This window comes from Fusarium poae, chromosome 1 (genome assembly GCF_019609905.1).
Source record: "Fusarium poae strain DAOMC 252244 chromosome 1, whole genome shotgun sequence".
Lineage (NCBI taxonomy): Eukaryota > Fungi > Ascomycota > Sordariomycetes > Hypocreales > Nectriaceae > Fusarium > Fusarium poae.
The window spans coordinates 10,538,448-10,565,454 of NC_058399.1; the positions used below are offsets into that span (position 1 = coordinate 10,538,448).

The following is a 27,007-nucleotide window of genomic DNA, read 5'->3' on the forward strand; positions in this document are numbered from 1 at the left end:
CTATGACTCCCCAGGAACACCATCATCCAATAGTCGAGTTTATGCTTACGCGGCCGAGTGAGGCAGCCTATACTCGTCAATGAGAAAGGTGCCGTATTCCCGACCTGGCTAATACCTGCAAGAAAGAGATAGGAAATACATAGTAGCGTTGTATTTTCTATCATGATCAGGCAGAGTAAGGATACGAAAACTGACAATGACCGAGTAGAACTGTTAGTCATAACATTTGTTATTGAGTTTCCGCATTTGACTCTAAATTATGCTTAACGTATTGTCAAGTGCCTGACAACGCGTGTCTCTACGTAATAATCACAGTATGCTTTTCTGGTGCAACGATGTTGGCTGAAACAGCTCAATGGCTCTTGACGCTGATGATACAAAGATATCGAATTCTATGGGACCTTCACTCCATGTCGTCTCATCCGTTCACGCGTATATATATATCACAATGGATAGAACTCCATCTCGCCAACGCCAAGGGGGAAATAGGAAAGGCATTCAACTTTTTTGCAGATTTCTTTTGTTTCTTAGTCTGGAATGATATTTTGTAATCATCCGCTCCACGTGTGAAAGTCCACGTCCTCCTGCTTGTAATGGTCTGCAATAAGACTCGAGAGATGATCTCTTGAGTGTGTTCCCCTGTATTCATGTCAGAAAGTTATCATTTAACAACAAATATCATCAACTTACAAATTGGTAATGTATGTATCAATCAGCTCTGGTGGCACAAGCTCTGTGATGGCAGTTCGGACCTCGACACTGTTCACCATCTGTCCATCCGCAAAATTGACAAAGCTAGCAGAGTCTCCCCACTCAATCAACGACTCCTCGTTGAAGGGGTTCTCTGGGCTAAGCTTGTACACACCACCGAGAACAATAACAGCATTTCCCTGCTCCTTGGCAGCTCGTGCAATCGCTGCAGCGCCGGCATCGGCAACGACACCACCATTGGCCACAATAGACCGCGCGCCGAAGATGACCTTGTCCACTCGGGACATGTATGCCATCAATCCTCCATTCATGACGTTGATCACCGTAATGCCAGCAGAAGCAAGCTTCTTTCTGAAATTAGCATGTGGAACTTCAGTGGTCTGCTTCTTAGGGGGTTCGGTAGCAATAAGCACTGTAAATCGGCGCTTAAGAGCTGCGCGCAGGATAAATCGTTCGACTGTGGGCGAGGGCTGGTGGACGAGCACGTAGTCTCCGGGATGGATCTGGACTTCGGCCAGGGATGCAATCTGGTCATCCACTTGGCTAATCTCGTCCTTGATCTCCTCAATACCGTTGATAACCTCAGACCTCAAAGCGTGGACTTGAGCGGAAGGAGCCTTCCATGAAGGAGTAGATGTCCCTGAGAGTCCCACGGGGGATCCCTGGCTGCTAGTTGCGAAATCGTTGGGAGAGGACACTGAGAGGAGGTGAAAAAGAGTCTTTGGGACGTTGACAGAGCTGTAGGAAGACAGCGGGCCAGGTCGGGCAGGAGGGGGCCTGGCGCTGTTGGTGATATAATCACCAGCGGAATCTTGCTTGCCATATGTTGAAGGCGGCCACTGGTGGGAAAGGGCTTCTGGGTGTGGCACGGCATCGGTCGGCGTCATCTGGGCCTCGCTGGCGGTTTCACTGGTAGCCTCATTTCTATCTTCAGCTGCCTCGTCGCGAATGAGGCTTAGAACTCGGCGCACGATGTTTGCAATCACGAGCTCCTTGGGCTGAGCCTCCACTAGTCGACGGCCGATGCGAGAGACGTTATCAATTAGGGTATCGACATTGAACCATTTTGATCGAGCGACGACCTGAAGTAGGATATGTGCAGTAGCGACTGCGCAAGGCTCGGAGCCCTTGATCTGGCGTCGCTTTAGGAGGCTGGAGACATGACAAAAAGTTTAGTAACGAGCACTGTTTTAGCAAAATGGTATTTTTGGCTGGTGCGGCTCACGAGATGAGACTCTCAACAGAGGATTCTAATGCCTGACCCTTGAGAGACCGGAGATATTTCTCAAGATCGGGCGCGTAGCCCGTAGATGATGGAGCCATCTCTGGGTATTTGTGAAAGATTCGCAGTCTTGGTTGTGACCGTAGCTGTAGCTAGCGCGCAAGCTGGGGTATGTTCCTGTGTAGTGTCTGCAGTCGCGGGGTGCTCAATGGAGGGGTGATTTGTGAGTCTCGGCACAAATAATCGCAAAGAACAGGCGTTGTTTTGCTTTGAAAAAGTTGGAGTATTCTTTGGAAGAGCTGAAATAAAATATGCCGTAAGTTTGCTTTGATGATGCTCGAAGTGGGCGCCGTAAAACAGACAAAGGATTGTACTGCTTTGTTCGGATTCGGGTGATTTGTGAATATGAGTCAAACCAATTCCTCCCACCGGAGCCTTTTTTTGCGCAAGGCTGACGGTTCGGCTCTTGGAAGGTGGGGGCTATTCAGCCTCGTCCCTCGGTGGGGTCCTTGCCCGATGGAAAGCCATGACGACAGGGGAACAGGGGGGCTGAGAGATAACGAACTCTCCATATCAATACCCGGACGACTCGAGTTAGAGCTATTACTCAGAACATCCATCACTCACAACTTGGAAATGTGATGGGTTATGCGTCTCTTATGAATTAGAAATGACTGCTTGAGTAACAGACTCACCGCCATGACCGATGAGCTGTCATGTCATAGCCTACTAAGGTATGTAGGTATCAAAGTATGGCAATTGATGTGCTGGCAATGCTCAAACAGTAATCTTCTAGTCTTTCAGGTTTAATTATTCCGAAAAGGACTGAAGTTGGATGAGCCAAGAACGAGCCACACACTCTGTAAAGTACAGTACGCGCATACAGTTGGAAGAGTGTAGCCAGGTACTTTAGGTAAAGCCTGTCTCTCCCAAACCTATAATGGCAACGTTATGAGACCCCTATCATGGCTGGCTCATCATATCCTTCCTTGCCCTAGTCTTGAAGATTTGCACGAGGTTCTGTAACAGAAAAGTTGACCTTGAAACACAGTGTACAAAAATACTACTCCAAGGGTCTGCTCTAAGCCCGCATAATCTGACTCACTAATTCTGTTCTCTATACTTCCAGTGGCCAAGTTCCCTAATGCCCTGTGGATGCCCTAGATTGGCGATCTTGACATCGACTTCACATGCGAGTAAGTAAGCAGAACATAAGATCGAACGGCTTGACCGATGAGCATGTGTTGAATACGAAAACGAACAAGGAGATCCGAGATCCACAAGTGGTCCAGATTGAACTATTTTACCCTTGTTCATAACCCTTGTAGCAATGAATGAAGGATGTTTACTACATGACAGAAAAGGTTCGTAGGATGATAAGGAGTATGAACATTTATGGACGATTCAGCATATTCCACCGTGTCAAGACGACTTTCTGTTGTCTTGTATGGGAAAGGCTCAGGCTTTTGAGTCCCTGCTGTTCAGTATAGCTTCTTGTTGCAAACCCCTCTTGCAAATTCATCATGTCACTGGCTATGCCCTACTGGAGTAACTGCTCTTTAAGATTTCGTATTCATTAAACACATTTAAGCATAGGTCAAGAGTTTCACTGACCGGAACTGTTATGGGAAATAATCCTTCAGGCGAGATGTTTTGATCTGCTATATGTCATCTCGGTAAACCCTCCAGAACTGTAAGTCGACGCTCGAGCACCGTTCTAATAATACTTCAAGACTCATGAACTTGTTAGGTAGTCAGTCACATACCAGCTGAAACTATACTGACATTGTACATTGCGTAGAGAAACCACGGCTGGTGTTTATGATAATCCTGAGTTGTATGTAGTGACAATACCAGTGTAGTATTCTTGTTGATGATCCAATCAACTCTTATGGTGATGTTTATTGTCTGGGTCGGTCTGGAAGAGTTCCATATCTATCCCCTGTCACTGAGGTACGTGCGTATAGAACGGGTATAACAAACAGATGAGAAGGTCAAAGGAGCTGGATATGCTTCCTTTACACAAAGAAGATAGCATGCGGGTACGTACCTAGCAATTGAGAAGTACTAAGGTATAGGAGGATTTGGGGCAATAAATATCCGTTATCATCATGAGACAGTGTCATTTATGATACATTCCTGTGATTGATTAGAGTATATGTGAGAGATGCCCGGTGAGCCGCGGCTTCCCAACCCCCTGCAACGCTACAGTCGGGTATAACGACAGGGGTGTATGCACTGGAGCAGCCTGAAAAATCGCCGCCCCAGGCTGTCTATCACTTAGGCCCTCCAGCGGGAGCCTCCAGGGCTGCCAAAGTCCCCAGCATGGATTGGATCTCGGCAGCTAGAATCCCCAACACGTGAACCATCTCTCAACCATCATCCGTCAATCGAGCCACCCACCACCAACCAGATCAACTGCACTCACTCCTAGTCTACTTGTTTCTTTGATACTGTCAGCCTTCGATTGCTTGCTCACACGCTCTTTCTTGTATTTCGCGCATGCGTAGATTCGGGCGCTTTTCTCTTCTTCCATCATCAAAGACCCGTCAATAGCCATAGACTCACATCGATCCATTTCTTTGGCAGTAGCGTTCCCAGCAGGGCTGCACTGCTTATTTCTGACGGGTCTTTAGTTAGACGAACCCCGGCCTGTTATTAGTCGACACAGGCCAACAAAGTTCCCCCCCAGCTCCCCTCTCAACGCCACGAAAGACAGGACACTTTTGTTTGCTCTGCTGCAGTATCCATCCGTATTGTACCTACATATCATTGATTCCATACAACCTGCTTTGTCTTAGCGGTACAACCACCAAAGAAGCGACTAGACCTTTCTGACCATTTGAGACATCTGTACTTTTGGATTGAGTTAAGATTGTATCCAAAACTTCCCTTTTTTCCCTCCTCCCTAGGATCGCAAGCCAAAACTGTACATTTCCCTGGCATTTCCACCATCGCGATTCCACTGCGCCCCTGGACATCTGCCTTTTTCGCTTCGCCGCACCTGATGCATTCTTGACATTGAATCCCTTCGTTTCAGCGTTTTTGTCAGATTACATCTTTGTTGTCGACTATCAACCTACAACCTCTACTTCTTTCAGCGCATTCGACCAGACCACCGGCAACGACGATCGGTTCCTCGGATTACCTGCCGTCTCTCCGTCCTTTCCATTCCGACCGACTCTACCGTATTCACACACCCTTTCCAACGGAAGCTAAGCCTGCAAAACTTGTTCGGAGCAATTCGACTTTCTACAAGACCTCTTAACTCTTGCCTGTTTGTCAGCACAACGACCCTTCACCTCATGGAATGCTATAGCTCGTGGCGATGAACTCTCTCAACATCTTAACGGCCCGTGTGTCGCCGCCCCCGAGTCCGACTCAATCACGATCCAACAGCATAGGCTCACTTGTAGGCCTGGCCTCCGAAGACGAGCACCAGCATGGCGATCACCGACCTTCCAACGAGAACGAGACCGAGCCCTTCCCTCAGGATACCTTTGACGAATCGCGATTCGAAACTGAGAAGCCTAGCGAGGATACCCCATTGCTAGGTGATACAGGCGAGAATCAGACGAGGAGCTCATGGTACCACTCTATTCCTCGGCGAATCGCTTCCAGCATCATTGGTTCTCTTCGATGGGTTCTTGCGACTTTGGCTTCGCCAGGTGTATACCTTATTGCTTGTTTCTACGACGAGTATGGCAATTTCGCACCCTTCTCGCAACTAGGTAAATTGTTTGGGCTAGGAGGTGGGAGCAAGGCCATGGAAGAGCCCAGCCATGTTTCTGAGAAGGAATATGGTAGAACTACAGGATATCGGAGGCTATCACCAAAACCTAGGCATACTTCATCTTCTTCGACGTCATCGGGTCTCTCATCGGAATCGGAATCCGAAGGATCGCGCTCTAGCAGTCGGCACGCTCGGTCCAAATCTCTACAGCCTGCAGAGGAAACAGGTCCTACTCGAAGGTCAATCAGAATTAAACTCAACAGCGACGAGGATCTTAGGCAACGGAAGCACAGGAAGACGCAATCGGCAGTCGCGCGAACCAAGGCAAGCGATCTGGGTAGCGGCGACCTTTCAGCACATCTAAAATCCCCGACTTCTCCCATCGCAGCGCTCACCAGATATCCCAAGACTCCAGCACCGCCTCGACCTTTGATTCCGCGCAGACAACCCTCTTACATCAATCTCGAGCCGCCCTCGAGCCCGCAAAAGACTTTGATTCTCGATCTAGACGAAACTTTGATACACAGCATGTCCAAGGGGGGCAGGATGAGTACCGGACACATGGTTGAGGTGCGCTTAAACACGACATACGTAGGGGTTGGTGGGCAGACATCGATTGGGCCGCAGCATCCGATCTTATACTGGGTCAACAAGCGACCATACTGCGACGAGTTCCTGAGACGAGTTTGCAAGTGGTACAATTTAGTTGTGTTCACAGCATCAGTACAGGAGTACGCAGACCCGGTGATTGACTGGCTGGAGACGGAAAGAAAGTTTTTCTCGGCACGATACTATCGACAACACTGCACATTCCGACAAGGCGCTTTCATCAAGGATCTGGCCTCGGTCGAATCGGACCTGAGCAAGGTGATGATTTTGGACAACAGTCCGTTGAGTTATCTGTTTCATCAAGGTAAGAAAGCTATATCAGTCAAATTTGTTTGAACTGGCATTGACAAGATGATTTTCAGACAATGCGATTCCCATTCAGGGCTGGATCAATGACCCGACGGATACGGACTTGATGCATCTGGTGCCATTATTGGAAGGATTGCAGTATGTACATGATGTTCGGGCGCTGTTGGCCCTGCGGGGTGGTGAAGACGGGCAGCACATGGCATAACTTATGATATTTAATATGGAGTCAATAATGAACGGTTTCCACTTCTCATGGCATCATACTATACAAGACCCAATCGCTTGGTATTGTGGCATTATTAGGAACAGTATTGGTTTAGTTCAGGGTAAGGACTGACGTCTTTTGTCTACCCTACAAGTTCAACAACTTCGGTATTCGACATGTCATTCTACTGTGAGGCTCTGTTGACTTTATTCGTCTTGAGTGTAAACCATTGAAATGTTGCTGTGAAGCCGAGATTATGAAACCTGTGCCTTGTGATGCAAGCACCCGTACAACGGTTTACACACATCCATATAAACAGATAAAACAAACGGTCATCAGGGTCCATCCACAACCACACTTTAAATCAGTCATGGCAGCCATAATTTGAATGCTCGAATAATATCCAACGGATCTTCTCCAGGGACAGGGTCTGATGTCAATAGCATGTGGTGGAAGTCTGAGACAAAAAGTGTAGATGCAGATGTTGTCCGACTGGGTTAGCCTAGGACGGCTGTTCACGGGAGGCCAGGACCGGCTTCGGCTTTGCAAAGATGAATGGGATTGTTGATTGAGTTGATAACCGGGAAGTAAAAAAACAAGCTTTGGACCGGCTTTGGTTCCGCGGATCTTGTAAACATCAGCTCTACGTAAGAGTAGTACCTCGGTAGTTTGTCTATAGTAAGGGTATTAGCTTGGAAGGGTCCTGATTGCGCAATGAATCAATTCCACCTTGTAAAATTACCAGGGTTTGAAAGAAACAAAAAGAATGAACCGAGGGAATGGAATAGTATTAGATACAAATGACGCTGTGACACCATCATCGCCCGCGCAACAGCCGTCACGCAGTCTTGTGTGAAAAATTGACTAGATATGGTATGGTATGATCCGGAACTGCTGCTGTGTGATGTGCAGTTCCCCGCTTAAGACTTGCTCTTGCATGCATGCATGCATTGCATTACTACTGATGAATTGAATTTCAGACATCCATCCAATCCTTGTCAGCAAGAAACTTGACTTGCCTTGCTCTGTATGTACCTAGCTCTAGCTCAGGACTGGATTCGATGGAATTGTCCCAAGCTTTCCCCATCTTTTTTTTGCCCCGCTAGAACAAGAGATCAAGCTCCTAAAGCTCCCCTCCTCGTAGGTCAAAATGCGATCGCAGGTATTATCTCGTAAGCTTGGTTGTAAAATCGTAAACGTCAGATCAGGTACAGTTGTTATCTAGGAACAAAGTTGGCAGTGGAGAGTCAAGTTGAATCATTCCCCGCAAAGAGGCTTGTTTCTATTGGGTATTGCTGTTACGTTACTGAATAGAGCTTCCTAGCTGGTGTCTCGTCTCACCAACCGAATGGTGACATCATCACATTTGGTGACGACACTCACAAAAATGAGGGAGAACGGCTGAGGCAAGACAGCTAGAACCAGGTCCAGACAAGCCACCCGGACTCGGACTGGGCTTGAGACTTGCTTTGCTTGGCTTGGTTGGCCCTCAGGCCCTCCATGATGCGAATGGAAAAATGGGTGCTTAGATCGAGATCCGTGACGGACTGCAAAGTACAAATACTGGGAAGGATCCAATGCCAGCTCCAAGTGTGACCTACCCTCTCTCTCCAATCGAAGCTACCTAATAAATAAATTCATCTCCCTCAACAAACAACAACACAACTTCTTCTCCTTAACAACCACAAAACAATCCAAAATGTCTCTGCACTACCTTCCTCCCGTCAAGCCCTCCGCCATCGCTCTGGGCACCGCTTTCAACCACGGTGTTGAGCTCGCCGTCCTCGCCCCCATCTTCGGCCAGACTTACCAGCGTGCCAAGGCCTCAAACACCAAGGAGGAGTTCATCCGCTCCAAGGAGGCTTCCGGTGCTGCCCTCGCCTGGGGTTCTTCCCTGACCGGCTCTGCCCTCCAGGCCTACGGTGTCGGTGCTCTCATCAACGCCACTGGCACTCTCACCTACAAGGGCGCTGCTTACCTCGGTGCTCTCATCTTCTTCGCTACCTCTGCTCCCGGCGTATGTTGTCTCTCATTTCGTATACCAAACATCAGCTAATATCTTTCCCAGTACGTCTCCCAGATCTTTGTCGAGAAGCGACCTCTCGACACCGTCGGCGTCAGCCTGGCTACCAAGCTCGTTGAGACCCTCGGTCTCTCCGTCTTCCTCACTTGGTGGGGAACCCGAACCAACCCCTTTGAGTAAGGGACTTCTCTCTCATGACGAATGTTTTTAATCTCCCCCATGTTCGGGATGGGGTTTTCATGAATTTGTTATACCGAGGCTTCGGGCCCGTGTGAGATAGTAATAGGCACGGGACGTGTACCTATAAGAAAGCCAATAAGGCGAAGTAATACCAAACAAATGAACAAAACGCAAGTCCATATTATCATGTGAACTAAATAATGTCACAGATCTTCCGTGATGATCGTACGTGGGAAGTTCCGGGTTGGTGTGTGTCGATCAACCTAAACTGTTGTGAGATAGCTTCACCTTCGAGTGGGCAGTAGTAACATTGATCTGCGTAGTCTTGGGAAACAAAACAAACAAAACAAACAGATGAAGAAGTAGTTGTGATCTAGCATAAAGTGACCTGCTAATTTCGTCTTCAGCTTCCAACGCAACCGTTCTGATAACCTGAAGACCATGTTAGAATGATGCCCAAGAACTGTAGAGTCTGGTTGAATGTGATCATTAAGGCGCTTGTGCGAAAATAAAGTTGAATGATGTCTGAATAATCGAGTAAGCTAAATATTATTGCAAGTCGATGGCTGAGCAAAGGTCCAAGTCCGGTCGCGCGCCATGGTTTGACTGCTACTTGTCGACCAGAGAGAGTATCGTGCAGCACAGTCGTCATCACCGAATTTCAAGCTCAAGGTCTGCTGGACATTTCAAGGGCTTGTTGTAATCATATCCCATTTTTAATGCAATAGCTAAACCTGAACGCCGCCAAAGCCCTCATCCTGCCGTTGTTCTCGGGCTGGGATCTTTCTGGTATAAATACACCCAGACTTGTTCTAACACCTCTTTCTCTTCTTGCCCTTCTTGTTAGTGGCATCCTTTCCTAATACAGCACTAGCACTAGCACTCGCACTCTCTTGTGTCCGACGGTCATCTCTCTAGTACTTTGTTCCGCCCTTGACCCAGAAAGCCTGCTTGCCGTACTCCTTCTGCACGTACTTGACAAGAGAAGCGTAGCTCTCGCCAAATGCCTCACCGTCGTCCTCACCGTCCTTGTCGGCGGACTTGTCCTTGGCCTTCTTGCCCTCGGCCTTCTCCATGATCATGACAACGGATGTAGGTCGCTTTGTCTTGGCAGCGGCACCGAGCTCAGCGCGTGAAGTGACGAAGATGAAGGGAACGTTGTGGTCCTCGCACAGAACGGGGAGGTGGGAGATGACGTCCATGGGGGAAATGTCGCCGGCAATGATGACAACACCGGGGAAAGAGGTGTTGCCAGGACCGGAGGGGGCAGACTTTCGGAGGGTCTTGACGACCTCCTTGACACCGCGCTTGAGGGTGTTGTTCTTGGCAGCTGTAGTACGAATATTAGCGGTCTGATTCTAGCGATTGACGTCTTACGGTGGTCGCATACCCTTGCGGATGGTCTTGTAGACCTTCTTCATGCCCTTGTCATCTGCGACAGGGATGGCGAAGGGAACGACGACACGCTCAAGAGGCAGCTCAGCAGCCTTCTCCTCCTCAGCATCGGAGTCGTCGTTCTCAACAGCAGCGGCAGCGGCGACGGGAGCATCCTGCTGGATCTTCTCCTCGAGGGCAGCGGCGAGCTTCTCCTTCTTATCCTTCTTATCCTTCTTCTCCTTTTTGGGCTTGGAGATGCCGGACTCGTCGCTTCTCTTCTTGTCCTTCTTCTCCTTCTTATCGGGCTTCTCGGCGGCCATTGCTGCGGTTGTCTCGAGGAAGCTTCGTCGAAGTTATTACTTTTGGTTTGTGTTAGATCCGCTGGTATAGCACGCAAGTTGTGTGTGCCAATTGATGATTATGCGGGACAGATGATTGATCGCAAAGTTTCCGTGTTTTCTTTACACTCCACTGGCCTCGAAATTTTCTAAACTTTTTTTTCTCGAGAGCTGTCGCGCCGGGACTCGGCAGTACGTTCCACCGGTTCCGCCACTTTCTGGACCACGTGATCTACACCAATCAGATGCCCAGCAATCACTATTACCAGTGGATACAGAGATTCTGAGATCATGGTAAGAGATGAAGCACTTAATCATGAGATTGTAATCGCAATCAATAGAGACGAGTATCAAGCTAATAAAGAAAATTTGTGACAAATGTCTATTGCACCTCCTGGTCTAGGTATTGATGATGTACAATGGGTCCAGAGGACCTACCCCAAAACATCCGCCATGGTTTTGCTGCTAGAATAAAACAAATTTACTCCTCCTCATCACCGAACTCGGCACGACCAGCCTTGGAGTTGAGGTACTCGCTTCTGTAAACTGAATTAGTATTGGGTTCTGAAGTAGGGCTGCGCATGAACGTACCGCTCGACGGCCCAGCTCATCATCCAGTAACCGGCAACCATAGGAGGGAGCCAGAAGAAGATCTGGTTCTTGGTGCGGCGGAAAGTGTTGAAGATGGCATCGTTGGCGGCACCAGCCCAGGGGTTCTGTCGGTTGGCGGACAGACCGTAGGTAATGATACCTCGCTGCTTCTCACCACCTGATGCATAGTTAGCCTCCTGCTTGGTTTCTGATGTCGATGTCCTCCAATATTGTCCCATCAATGCACGTTGAAGTCCATTTGTGCGTATGTGTAGAATTTCGTTGACGTTGTGTTGATTCAATTGTGATCCTCCCATTCATCGTCATCAATCCGGTGGTCCGTCGCGTTCATCGATCCCAAGTCCAATTCGTTCGCATATCGAAAGAGCAATCACTTACCGAAGTGGCCCCAGTTACCAATGTAGCTGTTGTAATTTTGTCAGCAATTAGTTCCACTCCGAATATGATATTTCGAGATAGCCTGGGTGTTGTTGGTCCGGCCATTAACCAAAGGAAAAGCCGCACGCAACAGCACCATCAATTGCCCGCGCTGGATCATATTTCACGTACTGTCCGTTCTTGGGGTCGGCAGCGCCGCTTCGGAGCATCTGAGTCGGTCTCATATTGACGGTTTTGGCACGGGAAGTCGAGTCTCGTGAGGGTGGTTTTTTGGAGTCGTCGGTTGGAGGCAAAGGCAGAAAAGGGCCACTTGAGGATTTCTCGGGTCGGGTTGGATTGGAAAGCGCAGAAGCCAGGCTTTCGCTTTCCCCCATCAGCCGAGCTTTCCCGATATAGTTTAGCGGGGAACGATAGCCCACTCTGAACGTCCAACCAGCAAATACTGCTAGGAATTCGACTAAGAGACAGACCAGAGTGAGCTTCAAATCATCATCGCCGTCCGTTGACTCCGAAAAGCTTCAAAGCGACGACTCCATCACCCATCGCTCCCTGGGTTTTCCGACCACCATTTTTGAACGACAATCTTTCACACGCAAGAAAGATTTAATTGCAATATTTTCAAAATGGCTGGCGCTGCACGAGCCCTCGGTTTCATGTACCGCATGGCGGTCCCCGCCTCAGCTGCTGTCTTCCTAGGCAGCCAGGCTCTATACGACGTCAAGGGAGGAACCCGGGCTGTTATCTTTGACAGACTATCTGGTGTTAAGGAGGATGTCATCAACGAGGGAACCCATTTCCTCATTCCTTGGCTGCAGAAGAGCATCATCTTCGATGTGCGCACCAAGCCCAGGAATATCGCAACTACCACTGGTAGTAAGGATTTGCAGATGGTCAGCTTAACACTGAGAGTGTTGCACCGACCTAATGTCAAGGCCCTTCCCAAGATCTACCAGGTAAATCTAGAGTTCACAAGATTTGTGGTTGAAACATCATGACTAACTCTTATAGAACCTCGGTGCCGATTACGATGAGCGAGTCCTCCCCTCCATTGGTAACGAAGTCCTAAAGGCGATTGTCGCCCAGTTCGACGCTGCAGAGCTCATCACCCAGAGAGAGGCTGTATCCGAGCGCATCCGCAACGACCTTACCCTCCGTGCCGCCGAGTTCAACATCGCCCTCGAGGATGTCTCCATCACCCACATGACCTTTGGCCGTGAATTCACAAAGGCCGTTGAGCAGAAGCAGATTGCCCAGCAGGATGCTGAGCGAGCACGATTCATCGTCGAGCGTGCTGAGCAGGAGCGTCAAGCCAACGTTATCCGTGCCGAGGGTGAGTCCGAGTCCGCCGAGGCCATCAGCAAGGCCATCCAGAAGGCTGGCGATGGCCTCATCCAGATCCGAAAGATCGAGGCCAGTCGCGAAATTGCCGCCACTCTCTCATCAAACCCCAATGTGGCCTACCTACCTGGTGGAAGCGGAAAGCAGGGTGGCCAGTACCTGCTGTCAGTTGGCAGAGCTTAAAGTAATGGATTGTATGATGGAAAAGGATGTTGAGGAAATGAATGGGAACTCCCCGCTTATCGTTGGTAATGAAATTATTTATTCATGAGCGCCAACTATGTATTTCTAGAACGAGACTGGATGGGAAATTCAACCCTATCTCGCAATGTATAATCGCCTCTGGCTCTTCCGTTCCATGCAGCAGCGTTCGTATTCTCTATGTTCTATGGCCTGTGACCTTTTCCCTTCCGAATAGCTGAAGTGGCACGATCCAATATTGTTTTGGCCGTTTCGTAAGCCGTTTAGTTCCCAATGCCTATACTCAATTACCATGACCTATAAACTCCATTGCTTCAAATCATTACTGCTAACGCTTTCCGCCCATTTCCACTTGCCTATCCATTGCCCACTCACTGTAGTAAAAGCCTCAGCTGAAAGTTGCGAGCTCTTCGTTCAACAATACTAAAGCCTCACCGACAGAAGCCGGTATTTGGCTATGCCTCGATGAACGCCTCGGTCAATCTGGGAGCTTTCCCTGGGGCCACAAAACTACCATCGATCAATTTCCAGCCTTTTCTCTGCATGTCCATCCACTCGTTCTTAACTTTCAGACGCACAAGATCTCCTGCTGCTCTGGCATCCTCAGCAGAATCGTGACCCAGCATCTTGGGGCCGGTCTCCTGCTGGATCTTGCGGTTGAGATGAACATCCATGAGCATCTTCAGACTGAAGCGGTACGGCAGACCACCTTGGTGAGGGAAGAGCAGCACCGTATCTATCAATGTGGGATGCACAATACGAACCGAGTTGAGGTCGTTTTCCAGACCGTGACCTATCAGGGGTGTGGTTGGTGAGATTAGAGAGAAGAGCAGATCTCGAGCGACTTCAGGGGACGAGACGATCTTGAGCTGTTTCTTCTTAGGCTTCAGCTCACCGTCCTCACTCCCATCGTCGCTGCTGCTCTTAGTCGGCTTTGTCGATTCGTTTGCGGACCATGACTCAGCCTTGGCAAGGTCTTCTGGCCATACACCTGAGTATCGTGAATTGAGGTCCAGGATCTCCCCTAATGGTCGGACAAGAACATCCAGCAGTTCCTCGCCTGTCGGCCAAGAGGTTGCAGTCAGGCGAATGAGCTCCATTCCAAAGACAGTGTAGCCCATCTCGCAGTCAAACGCTACTGCTCTGTCCTTGGGTGCAAGGGGGTTCTCGGGTGTTTCCGCAAAGTTAAGTATTGAGGCCAGTCGTTTAGGATCCGAAGTCTTGAATACGTGGTGATCGCGCGTGAAGCAACCCACTGAATCTCCGAGTTCCTGTCCACAGCACTGAAATCTTTTAGGTTGTCTAGTTCTGTCGCCCGGGGCTTTAGGGGCGATGAAAGTCTTGCCCCAGTGAAAGGTGCATGTTCCACCAGAAGTGAGTGCGCCGTCTTCTTCGCGTCTTCCCGGAAAGACTTCAAAGCGCTGTTGACATCGATCGCATTTCTCCCATCCTGCAGCTGTCTCGACGCCCTGTCTTGCCTTTTCGATATCTTCTTGAGAGGGTACCACAGAAACATAGCCATGATTTGCCAAGTCGTTGATAGGAGTCAGGAGGCGTTTTGCAATCTCAAGTTCTTGAGTAGGTGTCAGTCCAGTCTTGATTTCTTTCGGTTGTTCAGAAGGATCCTTTCCACTAGATTCGAGTTCCAACTTTTTCCGTTCTTCTTGTCGCTCGGTCTTCCACTGATCTACCTTCATCCTCTTGTACTGCATCACTTTGTTCTTCATAACGTTTGAGTAAATTGCGGCTTTGTGAACAGCGATGTACTCTTCCGCATCCAGTGTACGCACGATGAGCTCTTGTTCTGATAGGAGGAGGTTCATCTCATCCTTCTTGGCGTCCTTTTTCAGTTCTTTGTTCAATCGAGTAAATTCTTGGTGAAGCATTCTAACGAGCTTAAGTCGGATATCATGGCTCGCAGGCATGCTTTTGAGGAGTCTGGGGTTTAGTGATTCAGCCTTTTTGGGTTTTGCTTGAGTAGATTTCTGAGCAGGTGGTGGCCGTGATTCATTACTGGACTGGTTTGTTTTGGCGACTTTTGAGGAAGCCTTTGAAGCGTTGTCCTGTGGGTCGATCTTTCGTTTGAGTGTTGAGGGAGGAATTTGCCGTTTAGTTTCCAGATTTTTTGCAGATGAGCCATTTCTAGAAGCTCCTGGTGTACTTTGTCCAACATCTTGGGATGTCTCAGGAGACTTGGGAGGATTAAAGGGGTCCGTTCTCACGCGCTTGCGTGGTGCATCTTGATTCACTGCTGCCTTCTTTTCTGGACCATTTGACGAGCTTTTTGGTGATGGCGCTTCCGGAGCAGATGGAGTTTCATTGGGATGTCCGAATATACAATGAAACGCCGTGCAATCATTGCCCTTGGGGCAGGGTATGTGTTTCAGAGACAAACTCATAGTGATACCCGGAGTTGGTGTTGGTAGCTTTAGCGGAGGATGTCGTTTGTATGATCGCGATCATGAGGTGATGCTGTTGAGAATATAGTTCTTGATGGTGAATGAGTGAGATGAAGTTGAGTGAGTGAGTGAGTGAGCTTAAGTTTAGATATGTTTAGTAGGACGAAAGGCGATAGGAGGTGACGATCCACTGAAATGACCCAAATGCGGAGAATAAGCCCCGTGCTGTGGCCAGTGCACTAAAAAGAAAGTCTTTGTATATATAAGACCAAGAAGAAAGAAATGAGAAGTTTGCTTGTTCTTTGAAGCGTGAAAGCGTATCACTTTGAAGTCCTCTGTTGATGAATGAATGTATTGGAGTTGAAATGAGAAGCTGTAATAAAGCCACTAATTTAGAGCGACTGCTCCCTCGAAGAGCTCCACTCTAAAACCAAGCACCTCTATAATCTTAACAGAGTAAAATCATACAAAAGGCTCATCAGTCATGACGATTCATTGTCAACCTGGAACTGCTTTGAAGTTATCATGATGAGAAAATAAGAATATTTCGATTGTTTATCTGTCAAATAGGCCTAGAACGTATTAGGATAATAATATGGTTTCTTTCTATGACAGAAACAGTCGCATTCTCTTACATGTCAATGCCGTTGCCAACTAATGGGCCAGTAGCAGGCACTCCACTACTGTGATAGGCTAGGTACTGCTCGCTTTCGGATTTCCTCCATGGCTTTCAACTCGTCATGATAGGAATTCAGCTCGTACAGCCAGTTTCGATGGTGCAGTCAAGCGCCACTTGTTAGTATCGATCAATAAACCAGAATGAGATCTTGGCCCCCTTTTCTTGTCTTGAAAAGGACAGATTCTGACAGCAGCCGGACTTCGTATCTATCCGAGATAATCTTTGGCATTTTGAGTGGTGATAACTCCGCAACTATAAAGCTAAACACAGCCTCTCCGAGAAGCAATCAGCAAACCAAACTCAGCCCCGCGGGTTTAAGCATTTTAAAATACTGGGTCTTACTGGTAAAACGTCCCTGCAAGAGCCTCTATTGTCGACGTCGACGCTTGTCATCGATCTTGGTGGGGGGCTTTAACACCATTTAACTCCGTGCCTCCGTTCCTTTCTTACCAGGGCGGACTTGCAATCAGCCCGATACGTACGCAACCCGAAACTCCGTTGGGGGCGCATCTCCTGAGAAACCTCAACTACTTTATTCTTTTTTAAAAAAGTATACAAGTGGCGACGTTGCCCTCGATATTCCTCCCCATATTTGACACTTTAACTTATTCATCATGTCTAAACCCGTTGTACTGGAAGACGTTACTGGAGGTAGTGTAAATGCAACGCATCTTTGTGTGTTAGTCCACGGGGTAAGTAACTACTAAATCCTTCGGCCCCCGTCATCCCCTGACGATCGATTCTGGGATGCCATGGCTGACCACCTTTATTATCACAGCTTTGGGGAAACCCATCCCATTTGCGCAATGTTGCTAAATCCCTCCGCGATAAATACTCTGAAGACGAATTGTATATTTTGCTTGCGAAACAGAACAGTGGCAGCAACACTTATGATGGCATCGAGACCGGTGGTGAGCGCGTCTGCGCAGAGATTGAGCAAGAGTTGAAAGAAATTGAAAAGAAAGGCGGAAAGATTACAAAGTTGAGCATCGCAGGATACTCCCTTGGAGGTCTAGTGTCGCGATACGCAGTTGGTTTGCTTTATGCGAAAGGAGTTCTCGATCATCTTGAATGCATGGTAAGTCGCAAGAGTCGCCAGTAACTGGTACCAGTAACAACGGATGAATGCTAACTTTCTCGTGTCAGAACTTTACTACATTCGCATCCCCCCATCTCGGTGTAAGAACACCGCTAAAGGGCTGGCTCAGTAACATCTACAACGTTCTCGGCGCCAGAACACTATCCAAGTCCGGTCGACAACTATTCACGATCGATAGCTTTCGCGACACCAACCGACCTCTTCTCGCAGTGCTCGCCGATCCCGATTCTATTTTCATGTCTGGTCTGAAGAAATTCACGCGCCGAACTCTGTATACGAATATTGTCAATGACCGAAGCGTTGTGCATTATACATCTGGCATTACCAAGACCGATCCATACACAGATCTCGAAAACGTCAAGCTCAATTATCTCAAAGACTACGATGGTGTTATCCTCGACCCTGGACAACCTGTGACGCCATCTCTCCCGGCTCAAGGTCAAGATACGCTATGGTCGGATCTCGAGTCTGTCAAGAAATGGATTAAGAACGTCCCTTTCATGTTGACGATTGGCGTTATAATCCCAATCGGTGTCGTTGTTTTTCTGGCCAACTCTGCCGTCCAAACAGTCCGCAGTGCGAAGCGAATCAAATTACACGAATCAGGACTCGCTGGTTTAAAGATTGAAGACTACCGCATGCCTTTACGGATCAAGGCGATTCAGGAAGAGGTGGAGCAAGCATACGAGGTCCTCAACGGTGCCCAGGACCAGCAATACCTGGCATCCGACTCGGACGATGATTTGGCCTATGATGTTGAGGATCGTCAATTACTCAGGAGAGAGCGCAGGATGTCAACAGCAGAGCAACCCACGCTGGCGTTGACTCCTGATCAATTTGAAATGATTGAGAACTTGAACGCGGCCGGCTGGCGCAAATTCCCTGTTCACATCCAGAAGCATCGGCATAGTCATGCAGCTATTGTGGTGCGCATGGATAAGGAGAGCTTTGCTGACGGCTGGGTTGTTCTAAGACACTGGGCCGATAGTGAGTTTTTGATGTAAACGGTCATGCTCATGATTAGGATTATAATGAAATGGGTATATAGGCGAGGAGTTTGGGTATGTATACTGGAATATCTATGGTGGGATAAACGGATAGAAGCAGGCGTTTATAGTAAAACGGTTACAAGACATCTTTTATTGCAGTTTTAATTGCATCACGTTTACTGTTAAAGATAATTTCTGGGCTCGTGATGAATTATCTCGAGCTTCATTCTCTCACGTGAGCACTTGTTGAGTCTGTGGAGTGTGTTGAGCTTATGATGCCCAGTCAATTTGTTATTGTCTCTTTTGGTAGCATTTTAATTTCCTGTGACACTTATTGGATGATGTCTATCGAGGGAGTACGCACAATAGTACCGAGGACTCGTATTTCATCATTTGTTACCGGCATCTCATATGACACCTAATCGAAGCCATGTGAAATCTAGACAGGTCTGTTTTGGAACATGGTGCATCGCATAAACTCTGTTTTCGTCTAAGCGACAGACGCAATGACACAGTGACACAGTCGTGTAGTATCGTGAAGTTGGATTCTGTCGTCATCTCGCCTAGCTTTTGGTGTTTAAGTCGGTTTGATGACGCTATGATAGTATCACGTGTCAGTCGCCACATTCTTTCCCCAGAGTGAACTAACCCCTCACCATGACCCAATCGGAAACTTGCGAGTCGGCCAAACTTTGGTGATCAAGCAGCTCATAATTGGCTAAACTCGGAGCAGTTGCATCTCAATCAGCCGATTGCTCCTTCTTTTGCCTCCACTTTCTTCCCTGGTCTCCCTCCTCTTTTTTTCTTTTCTACTGCGTAGTGTGATTGATAGTGAGCCTCTTGCTCTGTTCTGCTTTGTCGAGGTCGCGAGAGCTCAGAACCTGATCACTCCATCTTCTACATCTTTCCTCACGACAAATCTCTGACCGTATTTTACTCTCTCGTGTGAAATCTCTCTCGCGGCCCGACATAGCTGCGAGCTACGCTTCCTTTTCCGTCTTACACTGCTCTGCTTTCTTATCGATTTCCCGGCTCCGCCGCCCGGAGATAAGAAACTACTGCGCTTAAGCCGAGGCGCCCGGCTTCTTTTTCGTAACCACCAACCTCGTACCCATCAACTTGATCGAGGATTATACTAGAGCTTGCGGCTCGTTGGGATAGGACCTGGGGATTAATACCTTGACGACTTTGTTCTGAAGCTTGATTTGTACGACTAGGAGGTCATTTTGATTGTCAATCGCTCAATTGGACCCTCATCTTCTTCTCTTTTCTATACAATTCTTTTTCTTAACGAGCAGTATCTGCTCAATTCGCGACAATGGTTCTCACTCACACAACAAACCACACCTACTCCCACCCGTTTCCTACCGTCACTCTCGCCTACTTTTTACGATACTCGTCTCCTCAACTTAATCCCTTCGCCGTCCATGTTCTCAGCACCGACACCATCGAGAACTATGTCGATCCAAAGACTAGCCGACTTCACACCACTCGCATCCACTTGAAAAAGAGTCGAATGCCCGGTGCTGTATACAAGCTACTCCCTGCCAGTGTCACTGGTGGCGGCTCTGGCGATAAGGCCTCATACATTCTGGAAACGAGTGTCGTCGATATCAAGGAGGGCTGGATGAGGACGGAGAGCCGAAACCTCAACTTTACAGGTGTTCTGTCTGTTATTGAGAAACAGGAGTTTAATGTTCCTAACGAAGGCACTGTCCAGAATCCCAACGAGACTGCTGTAACGACTATGATTCATGTCAGATCGAGAATCGGAGACAAGATTCGGGGCAAGTTGGGTCAAGCTCAAGAGGATGGTTGGTTCAAGAATGGCATCATCGGTAGCTGGGGTACGAAGGGTATCCAGCGCAGTATCGAGAGCATCGCCTCTACCAAAACCCAGGATCAGATGGGCAAAAGCCGCGATGGCATGAAAATGGTTCTCGAGCGCCTACGCAACAACGGTGTGATGGGTGTCCTCGAGACGATAAGGAGAGAACGTCAGCGTCAACTTGCTTGAGCATCTCTTTCGACACGATTCAACTGTAACAACGAACGGCGACGGCCTTGGAGATACACGATCTCAAGTGGGGATATCTGGAAACGATTCTCGAGTCGTGCACGCTCAATGTACTATAACTGCTTTTCACACGAGCATGGCGCAATGTGTCTTTTTTGGGTAGGGATATCTGAGGAGGGATTATGAAAACTAGGTGGCTATAAGGCAAGCTGATGGTGCTGGATTTGGCCAGCTGATGGGGGGACGCAATGTGCAGCGACACATTGCCTCTACTTTATGTGGCATCCCCTCTCTTGTATCGAGTATGAAAAGTCTTAGCAGACAAAGAACTAAAGGTTCCAAACATAGTTCATGGTGATCGATCCACGTGATTGTCCTACCCTCATGGTATCAGCAAAGTTGCTCTCTGTAGACAAGAGACAAATTTAGCAGGTTACTTTATGTTATTTATACCGCAACCCCCATGCTTATTCTAACGTAGAAGTCGCTTGGTATCAAATAGAGCCCCCGATTTCATAACATAGGCTTATCTCCCTGGCTTGTACCACAAGGACTACGGCCCAGAAGTCGAAAACAACGAAATCAATGGTCATCTCGGGATGCTTCGTTCTGATCTCTATAGAGCTGCTGGGCATAAGCATCACTGGGGATCTATCTAATCTGTAGGCCTGGATTGTTAGACTAATCCTTGAGTATATATCTAAAGCATGAGAACCATGGCACAATGACCTATCCTGGAATCCCTCCCAATTTCCACTAGCCTACCTTGATTAATGTATTATATATTATTCAATTGATTATTTAAATGCGCATCTATTGATATAACTTATATCTCAATTAGAAGCCAATTGATAATAAAATTGGTGACCTAATTGGAGGTTTTTCTGTGTTACTGTCTTAGGCAGTCCCTTTTGTTTTGTTGTGCTTATCGTTTCCCTCAAAATGCTGTTCACTACGTCTACTCTATCTCTATCTTAATCTCATCTTCATCTTCATCTTCATCTTCCTCGCCCTCACCACCGGTCCGATCGAGCCCCAACAGAGCATCCGTAAAACCTCCTTTAAGACCAGTTCTCTGTGCTAGATCCGGAATTCTTCTCAATTGAGCAAGGTCTAAAAACCGATTTAATATAGGACCGTTGCGGACCACCAAAGTTTAATTACCGATTTTGCCTCCGGCTGAGCAGCATTCTGTAATCACCTTACTACCCTTCACATCTAAGTCTTGAAAGTATGGCCTTGTTGCCTGATAACATTGTTTCGCTTTCTATTATTAATAGGAGCATTTGATTTATATGTATTACCCTTTCCTTCTTTATCCTTAACCAATCCGACACAGACACATCAACCCGAAATAACGCCAAGTGCAATCTCTAATCCAAATCAGTGTCCCTTCCGCTGTTTTCAAAGAAGAACCACCAAAAGCCGCCCTAGGAGTTCAAGATGAAGCTGCCCTCTTAAGGTCTAAGGCAAAGCTGCCTTCTTGAGGTCCGAGGCGAAGCTGTGCTCTGGGTGTTCAAGGAGCTGCCCTCTTAAGGTCTAAGGCAAAGCTGCCTTCTTGAGGTCCGAGGCGAAGCTACCTTCTTGGTGTTCCAGATGAAGCTGTCTCTTGAGGTCCGGGGCGAAGCTGTGCTCTTGATGTTCGAGGAGCTTCCTCTTGATGTTCAAGGCGGGGCCTATGACTTGCTATAATTTGAGACAGCCGCGGAGGTTCGAGGTGAAGTTGGTGGATGGCCAAACCAGGTCAAGCTTCGACTAATGAACGGTTAGTTCTTCCTCTGTCCCTTTTGGTACGTTGGTGGACGGATTACTTACAAAAGGAAATAACCCACTGGTGTACTTTCAACGACCAACTCTAAGATGATGTCTTGACCACGTGGGAAATCGTGCCTTTTGTCAGTACCGCCTGACATTAAGTGGGTATTTGATACTACCTACATATTCTATGTAAAGAGCTCCTTGTCCTAACTAACACAGGCCTTTGTGGCGTAATGGCTAACGCGTCTGACTTCTAATCAGAAGATTTCCAGTTCGACCCTGGACTAAGGCTTTTTTTTTTCTTTTTCGTGAAAAAAGCTTAACATTTATTATTATCTCTTGTATAATAGTGATGTGAAGACAATTAACCTAATAAACCCAGTAAATTAGTTATCTGAGCTGAAGTCTATCTAGATCTAGCCGGCTGAGTCGGCAGGTCTGCCTTAGAGGCATAGCTGTCGATAAGGCACAATACCCACGCCTGGCATTTCTGACCGTTTATATAAATGCATTAACTGGTCAAGAGGTCAGAGAACATGCTTTCTTCTCAACCTACAGTGCTGTCTGTCGAGCGAACACCTTGGTAGATCTTATCTGCGACGGCAAATCCAATGTAGAAATTGCATGTACGCCGAGACGGGGACAGGGGTTCCTTGGAAACCCGGATAAGCTTGCATCAATAAAGACCCCAGCATACGAGACTGAAGAACCGTCAAAGAGTGATAACTTACCCAGCACTGGAAATTCGTCCCATTTCGTTCGTTCACGATTACCTCTCGCTGTTGTCAATTGTAGAAGAGGATGTTCCAGCAAGAGGAGATTTCCATTGCTGCGTGAGAACATATATGGTTGGTTAAGACATCGACGATTCAGGTATGGGTTGTCGCAAGATCAAGAGAAATGGGAAAGACACCATTCAGTACGATCAAATCAAATTTGTTCAATAACTAAACTAAGCCATACTAGAATACTAGGTTTCAGTAAAGGGGGGAAACCGGCGAGCGAAACAAAACCCCCTCTTGAAGACCAAGTATCTGTAGTGATTTGAGAGCAACCATCATGAAGAAGAACCGAACGCCAAAAATGAAAATCAGATACCGACGAGCCATCAATCATCGTCCTCCTCAGAACAACTCGCCATGCAACCTTAGTTATCAGCCAAGTTGGCATGCTCTTCCTCCTCAATATTAGGGTCGAAAGGAGCCTCTTCCATGTCACTCGCCATTGAGCCGCTTCGTGCCATATGAGGGGCAACACCGAGCTCTTCCAGACGCCCCCCATAGACGAACTCCTGAATCAGATTTCCACTGCGCGAAAATGTGCAGGGTCGGTTGAGGCATCGACAGGTTTGACAGGTACGGGTTGCCGGGTTGTACTGACATTTCGTGGTCTAAAAAGAAGCCTGTTAGCACCGATATAATAAAGTCTCCATCGTTTGCCATCACTTGTGCGGGGGGCTGGCATGACTTACAGTTGACTGTGAGAAACACAAGTCGCAGGTGGTTCGGGTGTTGCCCAAGAAGGCCTTCCCAGGCCTTTCCCCGATCATGGTGTTAGAGTTAGGGCCAGGAGGGAAAAGCTGTTGCAACCTCTGCGTGTTTCCGGCAATTGTGTTGTCTGGGGGCCACTGCTTATGACGGATCGGCCGGACTTCCAGTACTACCTTCTGTTGCATGTGGTTTGTTCGTAAGAAGTTAATACGGGCCGGAGCAGTTGGCCAGGTCCAGGCTGGAGGATTGGCGAAGACCGTCTGCTCAACGTTACACATCATAAAGAGTGCTTGGCGATAGATTTCAGGTACGTTCGTGTTGGGAATTGTGGTCCATGTGCGTTGTCGTTCCAGATAGTATGTCTTCCAGTTGCCGTGTTCGTCTACCCACTCTATTCGAACCGCCATGGATCTGAGCTTCTCCAGCTCTGGATTCAGGCCGATCCGAGGAGGGTAGCGCACAAACCGGAAGGGATGTGTCAGATACTCGTTGTTTCTCTTCTTGATCTCGACAACGAGGTGGATAGGCTGGTAATGTTGGAAGCCCGCTTCCCTTGCCAACGCTACAGGGATCTTAATCTTCCTTACTGCCTGCCAGTAGATTTCGGCATCCTGGGAATTGATAGATATACGTCGTCTTGTTCGGTATACGTAAGTATCCTTTCCTTCCAAGTACCAAGATGTCCACTGGACATCAGGTCGGGGAGTAGATAGAACAGGGGTATGCCAGTTGAGACCATAGGTGCGGCCTGGAGTCCATCCAGTTCGAAGGGAAACGTCGCGCATTAGACTCGAGAACGTCACGCAAGCGTCGAAGTCTGTAGCGTATGCTCCAACAGCACTGGTATCAGAAGGCCGGAATAAAGCTGAGAACCAGGTTCGAAACAAACACACCATAGAGAATTCCGCAATGTCCAAAAAGCTATCGGGAACATCACCGCCGGGTCTGAGGATGATCGGCACCATTATCATTGTACGGGCCTTCCTGGCCAGACGGTAGTGAGCCGAATTTTTGGTCTGAGCATGTTGCTGATGTTGACTCATTCGGCCTTGAAACTAAACGGTTTGTCCAAAGTAGAGTGCGATGCGATGGGTTGTGCTTCCAACTGTAACGCCATCAAAGTCCTCGTAGATGATCAGATAAATTCCGGCTTGCATTGGCCAGTTGGTTGAAACTGGGCGTAGATCTCTGAGCGATTCTATGTTGAACTGACCGCTGCCCATGATAGCCCGACCTTGGGGTACCATATCTAATGAAATTCAGTCAGTATCAACCATGGTTAAAGTGGATTAAAGAAAATAAGAGAAAAACATAACGTACTGTTGTAGACAAGGTCACCGTACTCATGCACACGGCGATGAAAGAGGATTCGGGCACTCTGGTCTGACATTCCGGGTATGACATTCCTGAGATCAGCTTCACTGGCTTTAATCGACCTCCAAAGGTACCTACCTACCTGGGTAAGGGGGATGCGAACGGTGCCGTTTGGGGCAAGTTGCTCCTTCCTCATGTGGGCCGCGATCACAACCACAAAGTCCAAACTTTGACTTGTTCATCACAACCTCTCCCCTTCAATACTTCTCTCGGTGGAGTTGTATTTGGTCGTTGTTAAATATCCCCTACTTGTACACTTACACTACTTCCATCAACTATCATGTCTTCGGGCGAAATCACAAGAAACAATGTTGACAGCAGAGAGAAGCATAGACGTCAACAAGATGAGCTTTCCATCATTTCCGAAGAATTCGACGCCGAAGAGGAGCATAGGCTAGTGAAGAAACTGGACCGGTTTATCATGCCCATTATGGCAGTTGTTTACTTCTTCCAATGTAACCATACCAACATCATGTCCAACTCGAGCTTGACTGATTCAATATTACAGATATCGACAAAAACTCGCTCACCTATACCGCCGTCTTTGGCCTCAGAAGAGATCTGAACCTCACAGACAAGGATTATTCTTTGGCGATCTCCGTATTCTACATCGGTCAATTGACCTCACAGTATCCGGCCGCTTACATCCTCAGTCGATTCCACATCATACGCTTTATCGGTACTACAATTATCCTCTGCGGTATCATGGAGATGTGCATAGGAGCATCATTCAATTTTGAAGGTCTAGCTACCTGTCGTTTCTTACTAGGGTTCGCCCAAGCCGCTGTGTCTCCCGCCTTCATCATGCTCACGTCCAGCTGGTACCGTCAACACGAACACCCAATGCGTGTCGCGACGTGGATATCGATGAATGGAATCAGCCAGATAATTGGAGGTCTCCTCATGTATACTCTTGGCGATGTGGAAATGAAGATACGCAGCTGGAGAGTTGTATTCATTGTCCTCGGGGCGCTGACTATATTCTTTGGTGTTGTGTTCGTGATCATGGTGCCCGTGAACATTGCAACCGCCTGGTTTTTGAGCCCGCGGGAGAGAGGGGTCGCTACGAGAAGACTGGCCATGGATCGTGCTACATGCGATAAAGCAAACTTTGACTGTCAACAGCTACTTGAAGCTCTGTGTTCACCCTTGTCATGGATGTACTTCTTTATGGCATACTATATAGCGTCTGCCAATCCTATCGCAAAGGTGACCAACAAACGCCCTCCCCGTTATCGAACTATGCTAACGATGCACGATAGTATTCCTCCATAGTCATCGACGGAGTCGGGTTCTCCAGGTCCGATTCGATGCTCGTTGGGCTTCCCGCTGGTCTGCTAAACTTCATCACCTCCTGGATTTCAGCTCTCGTTCCTTGGATGTTCCCCAATACACGGATATACACAGCTCTTTGTCTCATTCTGATACCTTTGGCGGGCTCTATAATGCTTTTCGTCTTTTCCTCTCAGACCGACGAAACTTATTCTTGGGGCATCGCGGTCTCGACATGGTTGGCAACATGTTACACTGCACCGCTCTGCTCATGTGCTGGCCTTCTAGCCAGCAATGTCAAAGGAAATACCAAAACGAGTGTTGTCGGTGCTGGGTTCTTCGTTGCATACAGCATTGGGAGCATCATAGCGCCGCTGATATGGGGGAGTGAGAGCGATACGCGGTATCTCGCTGGGTGTACTTTTTCCATTGTCAATTGGTCTTTACTGATAATTACTCTTGTCGCGTACCTTTTGATTGTCAAGAAAGAGAATCAAACTCGTGATTGCCAGGCTGCCAATCGACGCCTGAACTCGGAAGTTGGAGGACCAGGCGGAAGAGATGATGACCTGTCCGATGTGTCCGAAGACTAGGATCTCACAGATTCACAAGACAAGGAATTCCGATACAGCACGTAGTGTATCAAAGGATGGTGTACGAGTTGGACAAGACGGGAACGCATAGGATGTCAAAT

General features: G+C 48.0%; 12 protein-coding genes across 12 annotated transcripts; 6 read left to right on the forward strand and 6 right to left on the reverse strand.

Annotated features, from left to right (window-relative positions):
* Positions 1 to 551: 551 nt before the first annotated feature.
* FPOAC1_003403 (uncharacterized protein) lies at positions 552 to 2,034 on the reverse strand (the record flags this gene model as incomplete). The annotated part of the gene is made up of 3 exons (XM_044847970.1): positions 552 to 639; positions 691 to 1,863; positions 1,937 to 2,034. 3 exons carry the CDS (start codon positions 2,032 to 2,034, stop codon positions 552 to 554), a joined length of 1,359 nt encoding a protein of 452 aa, XP_044713886.1.
* A 3,227-nt stretch (positions 2,035 to 5,261) lies between these two features.
* FPOAC1_003404 (uncharacterized protein) lies at positions 5,262 to 6,789 on the forward strand (the record flags this gene model as incomplete). The annotated part of the gene is made up of 2 exons (XM_044847971.1): positions 5,262 to 6,579; positions 6,638 to 6,789. 2 exons carry the CDS (start codon positions 5,262 to 5,264, stop codon positions 6,787 to 6,789), a joined length of 1,470 nt encoding a protein of 489 aa, XP_044713887.1.
* A 1,699-nt stretch (positions 6,790 to 8,488) lies between these two features.
* Positions 8,489 to 8,992, forward strand: FPOAC1_003405 (uncharacterized protein; the record flags this gene model as incomplete). Its single annotated transcript, XM_044847972.1, has 2 exons — positions 8,489 to 8,806; positions 8,858 to 8,992. 2 exons carry the CDS (start codon positions 8,489 to 8,491, stop codon positions 8,990 to 8,992), a joined length of 453 nt encoding a protein of 150 aa, XP_044713888.1.
* Positions 8,993 to 9,906: 914 nt separating this feature from the next.
* On the reverse strand, positions 9,907 to 10,689 carry FPOAC1_003406 (uncharacterized protein; the record flags this gene model as incomplete). Its single annotated transcript, XM_044847973.1, has 2 exons — positions 9,907 to 10,322; positions 10,383 to 10,689. 2 exons carry the CDS (start codon positions 10,687 to 10,689, stop codon positions 9,907 to 9,909), a joined length of 723 nt encoding a protein of 240 aa, XP_044713889.1.
* Positions 10,690 to 11,188: 499 nt separating this feature from the next.
* On the reverse strand, positions 11,189 to 11,921 carry QCR8 (ubiquinol--cytochrome-c reductase subunit 8; the record flags this gene model as incomplete). The annotated part of the gene is made up of 4 exons (XM_044847974.1): positions 11,189 to 11,246; positions 11,299 to 11,476; positions 11,698 to 11,723; positions 11,869 to 11,921. 4 exons carry the CDS (start codon positions 11,919 to 11,921, stop codon positions 11,189 to 11,191), a joined length of 315 nt encoding a protein of 104 aa, XP_044713890.1.
* A 399-nt stretch (positions 11,922 to 12,320) lies between these two features.
* Positions 12,321 to 13,218, forward strand: PHB1 (Prohibitin-1, subunit of the prohibitin complex (Phb1p-Phb2p); the record flags this gene model as incomplete). Its single annotated transcript, XM_044847975.1, has 2 exons — positions 12,321 to 12,650; positions 12,706 to 13,218. 2 exons carry the CDS (start codon positions 12,321 to 12,323, stop codon positions 13,216 to 13,218), a joined length of 843 nt encoding a protein of 280 aa, XP_044713891.1.
* A 473-nt stretch (positions 13,219 to 13,691) lies between these two features.
* On the reverse strand, positions 13,692 to 15,635 carry FPOAC1_003409 (uncharacterized protein; the record flags this gene model as incomplete). The annotated part of the gene is made up of 1 exon (XM_044847976.1): positions 13,692 to 15,635. One exon carries the CDS (start codon positions 15,633 to 15,635, stop codon positions 13,692 to 13,694), a length of 1,944 nt encoding a protein of 647 aa, XP_044713892.1.
* Positions 15,636 to 16,928: 1,293 nt separating this feature from the next.
* On the forward strand, positions 16,929 to 18,417 carry FPOAC1_003410 (uncharacterized protein; the record flags this gene model as incomplete). Its single annotated transcript, XM_044847977.1, has 3 exons — positions 16,929 to 17,006; positions 17,093 to 17,392; positions 17,461 to 18,417. 3 exons carry the CDS (start codon positions 16,929 to 16,931, stop codon positions 18,415 to 18,417), a joined length of 1,335 nt encoding a protein of 444 aa, XP_044713893.1.
* A 1,303-nt stretch (positions 18,418 to 19,720) lies between these two features.
* Positions 19,721 to 20,419, forward strand: FPOAC1_003411 (uncharacterized protein; the record flags this gene model as incomplete). The annotated part of the gene is made up of 1 exon (XM_044847978.1): positions 19,721 to 20,419. One exon carries the CDS (start codon positions 19,721 to 19,723, stop codon positions 20,417 to 20,419), a length of 699 nt encoding a protein of 232 aa, XP_044713894.1.
* Positions 20,420 to 21,958: 1,539 nt separating this feature from the next.
* FPOAC1_003412 (uncharacterized protein) lies at positions 21,959 to 23,020 on the reverse strand (the record flags this gene model as incomplete). The annotated part of the gene is made up of 2 exons (XM_044847979.1): positions 21,959 to 22,095; positions 22,909 to 23,020. The coding sequence occupies 2 exons, from the start codon at positions 23,018 to 23,020 to the stop codon at positions 21,959 to 21,961; spliced, it is 249 nt and encodes an 82-aa protein (XP_044713895.1).
* Positions 23,021 to 23,324: 304 nt separating this feature from the next.
* On the reverse strand, positions 23,325 to 25,057 carry FPOAC1_003413 (uncharacterized protein; the record flags this gene model as incomplete). Its single annotated transcript, XM_044847980.1, has 4 exons — positions 23,325 to 23,567; positions 23,649 to 24,722; positions 24,774 to 24,916; positions 24,988 to 25,057. The coding sequence occupies 4 exons, from the start codon at positions 25,055 to 25,057 to the stop codon at positions 23,325 to 23,327; spliced, it is 1,530 nt and encodes a 509-aa protein (XP_044713896.1).
* Positions 25,058 to 25,321: 264 nt separating this feature from the next.
* On the forward strand, positions 25,322 to 26,906 carry FPOAC1_003414 (uncharacterized protein; the record flags this gene model as incomplete). The annotated part of the gene is made up of 3 exons (XM_044847981.1): positions 25,322 to 25,496; positions 25,550 to 26,250; positions 26,304 to 26,906. 3 exons carry the CDS (start codon positions 25,322 to 25,324, stop codon positions 26,904 to 26,906), a joined length of 1,479 nt encoding a protein of 492 aa, XP_044713897.1.
* Between the last annotated feature and the right edge of the window lie 101 nt (positions 26,907 to 27,007).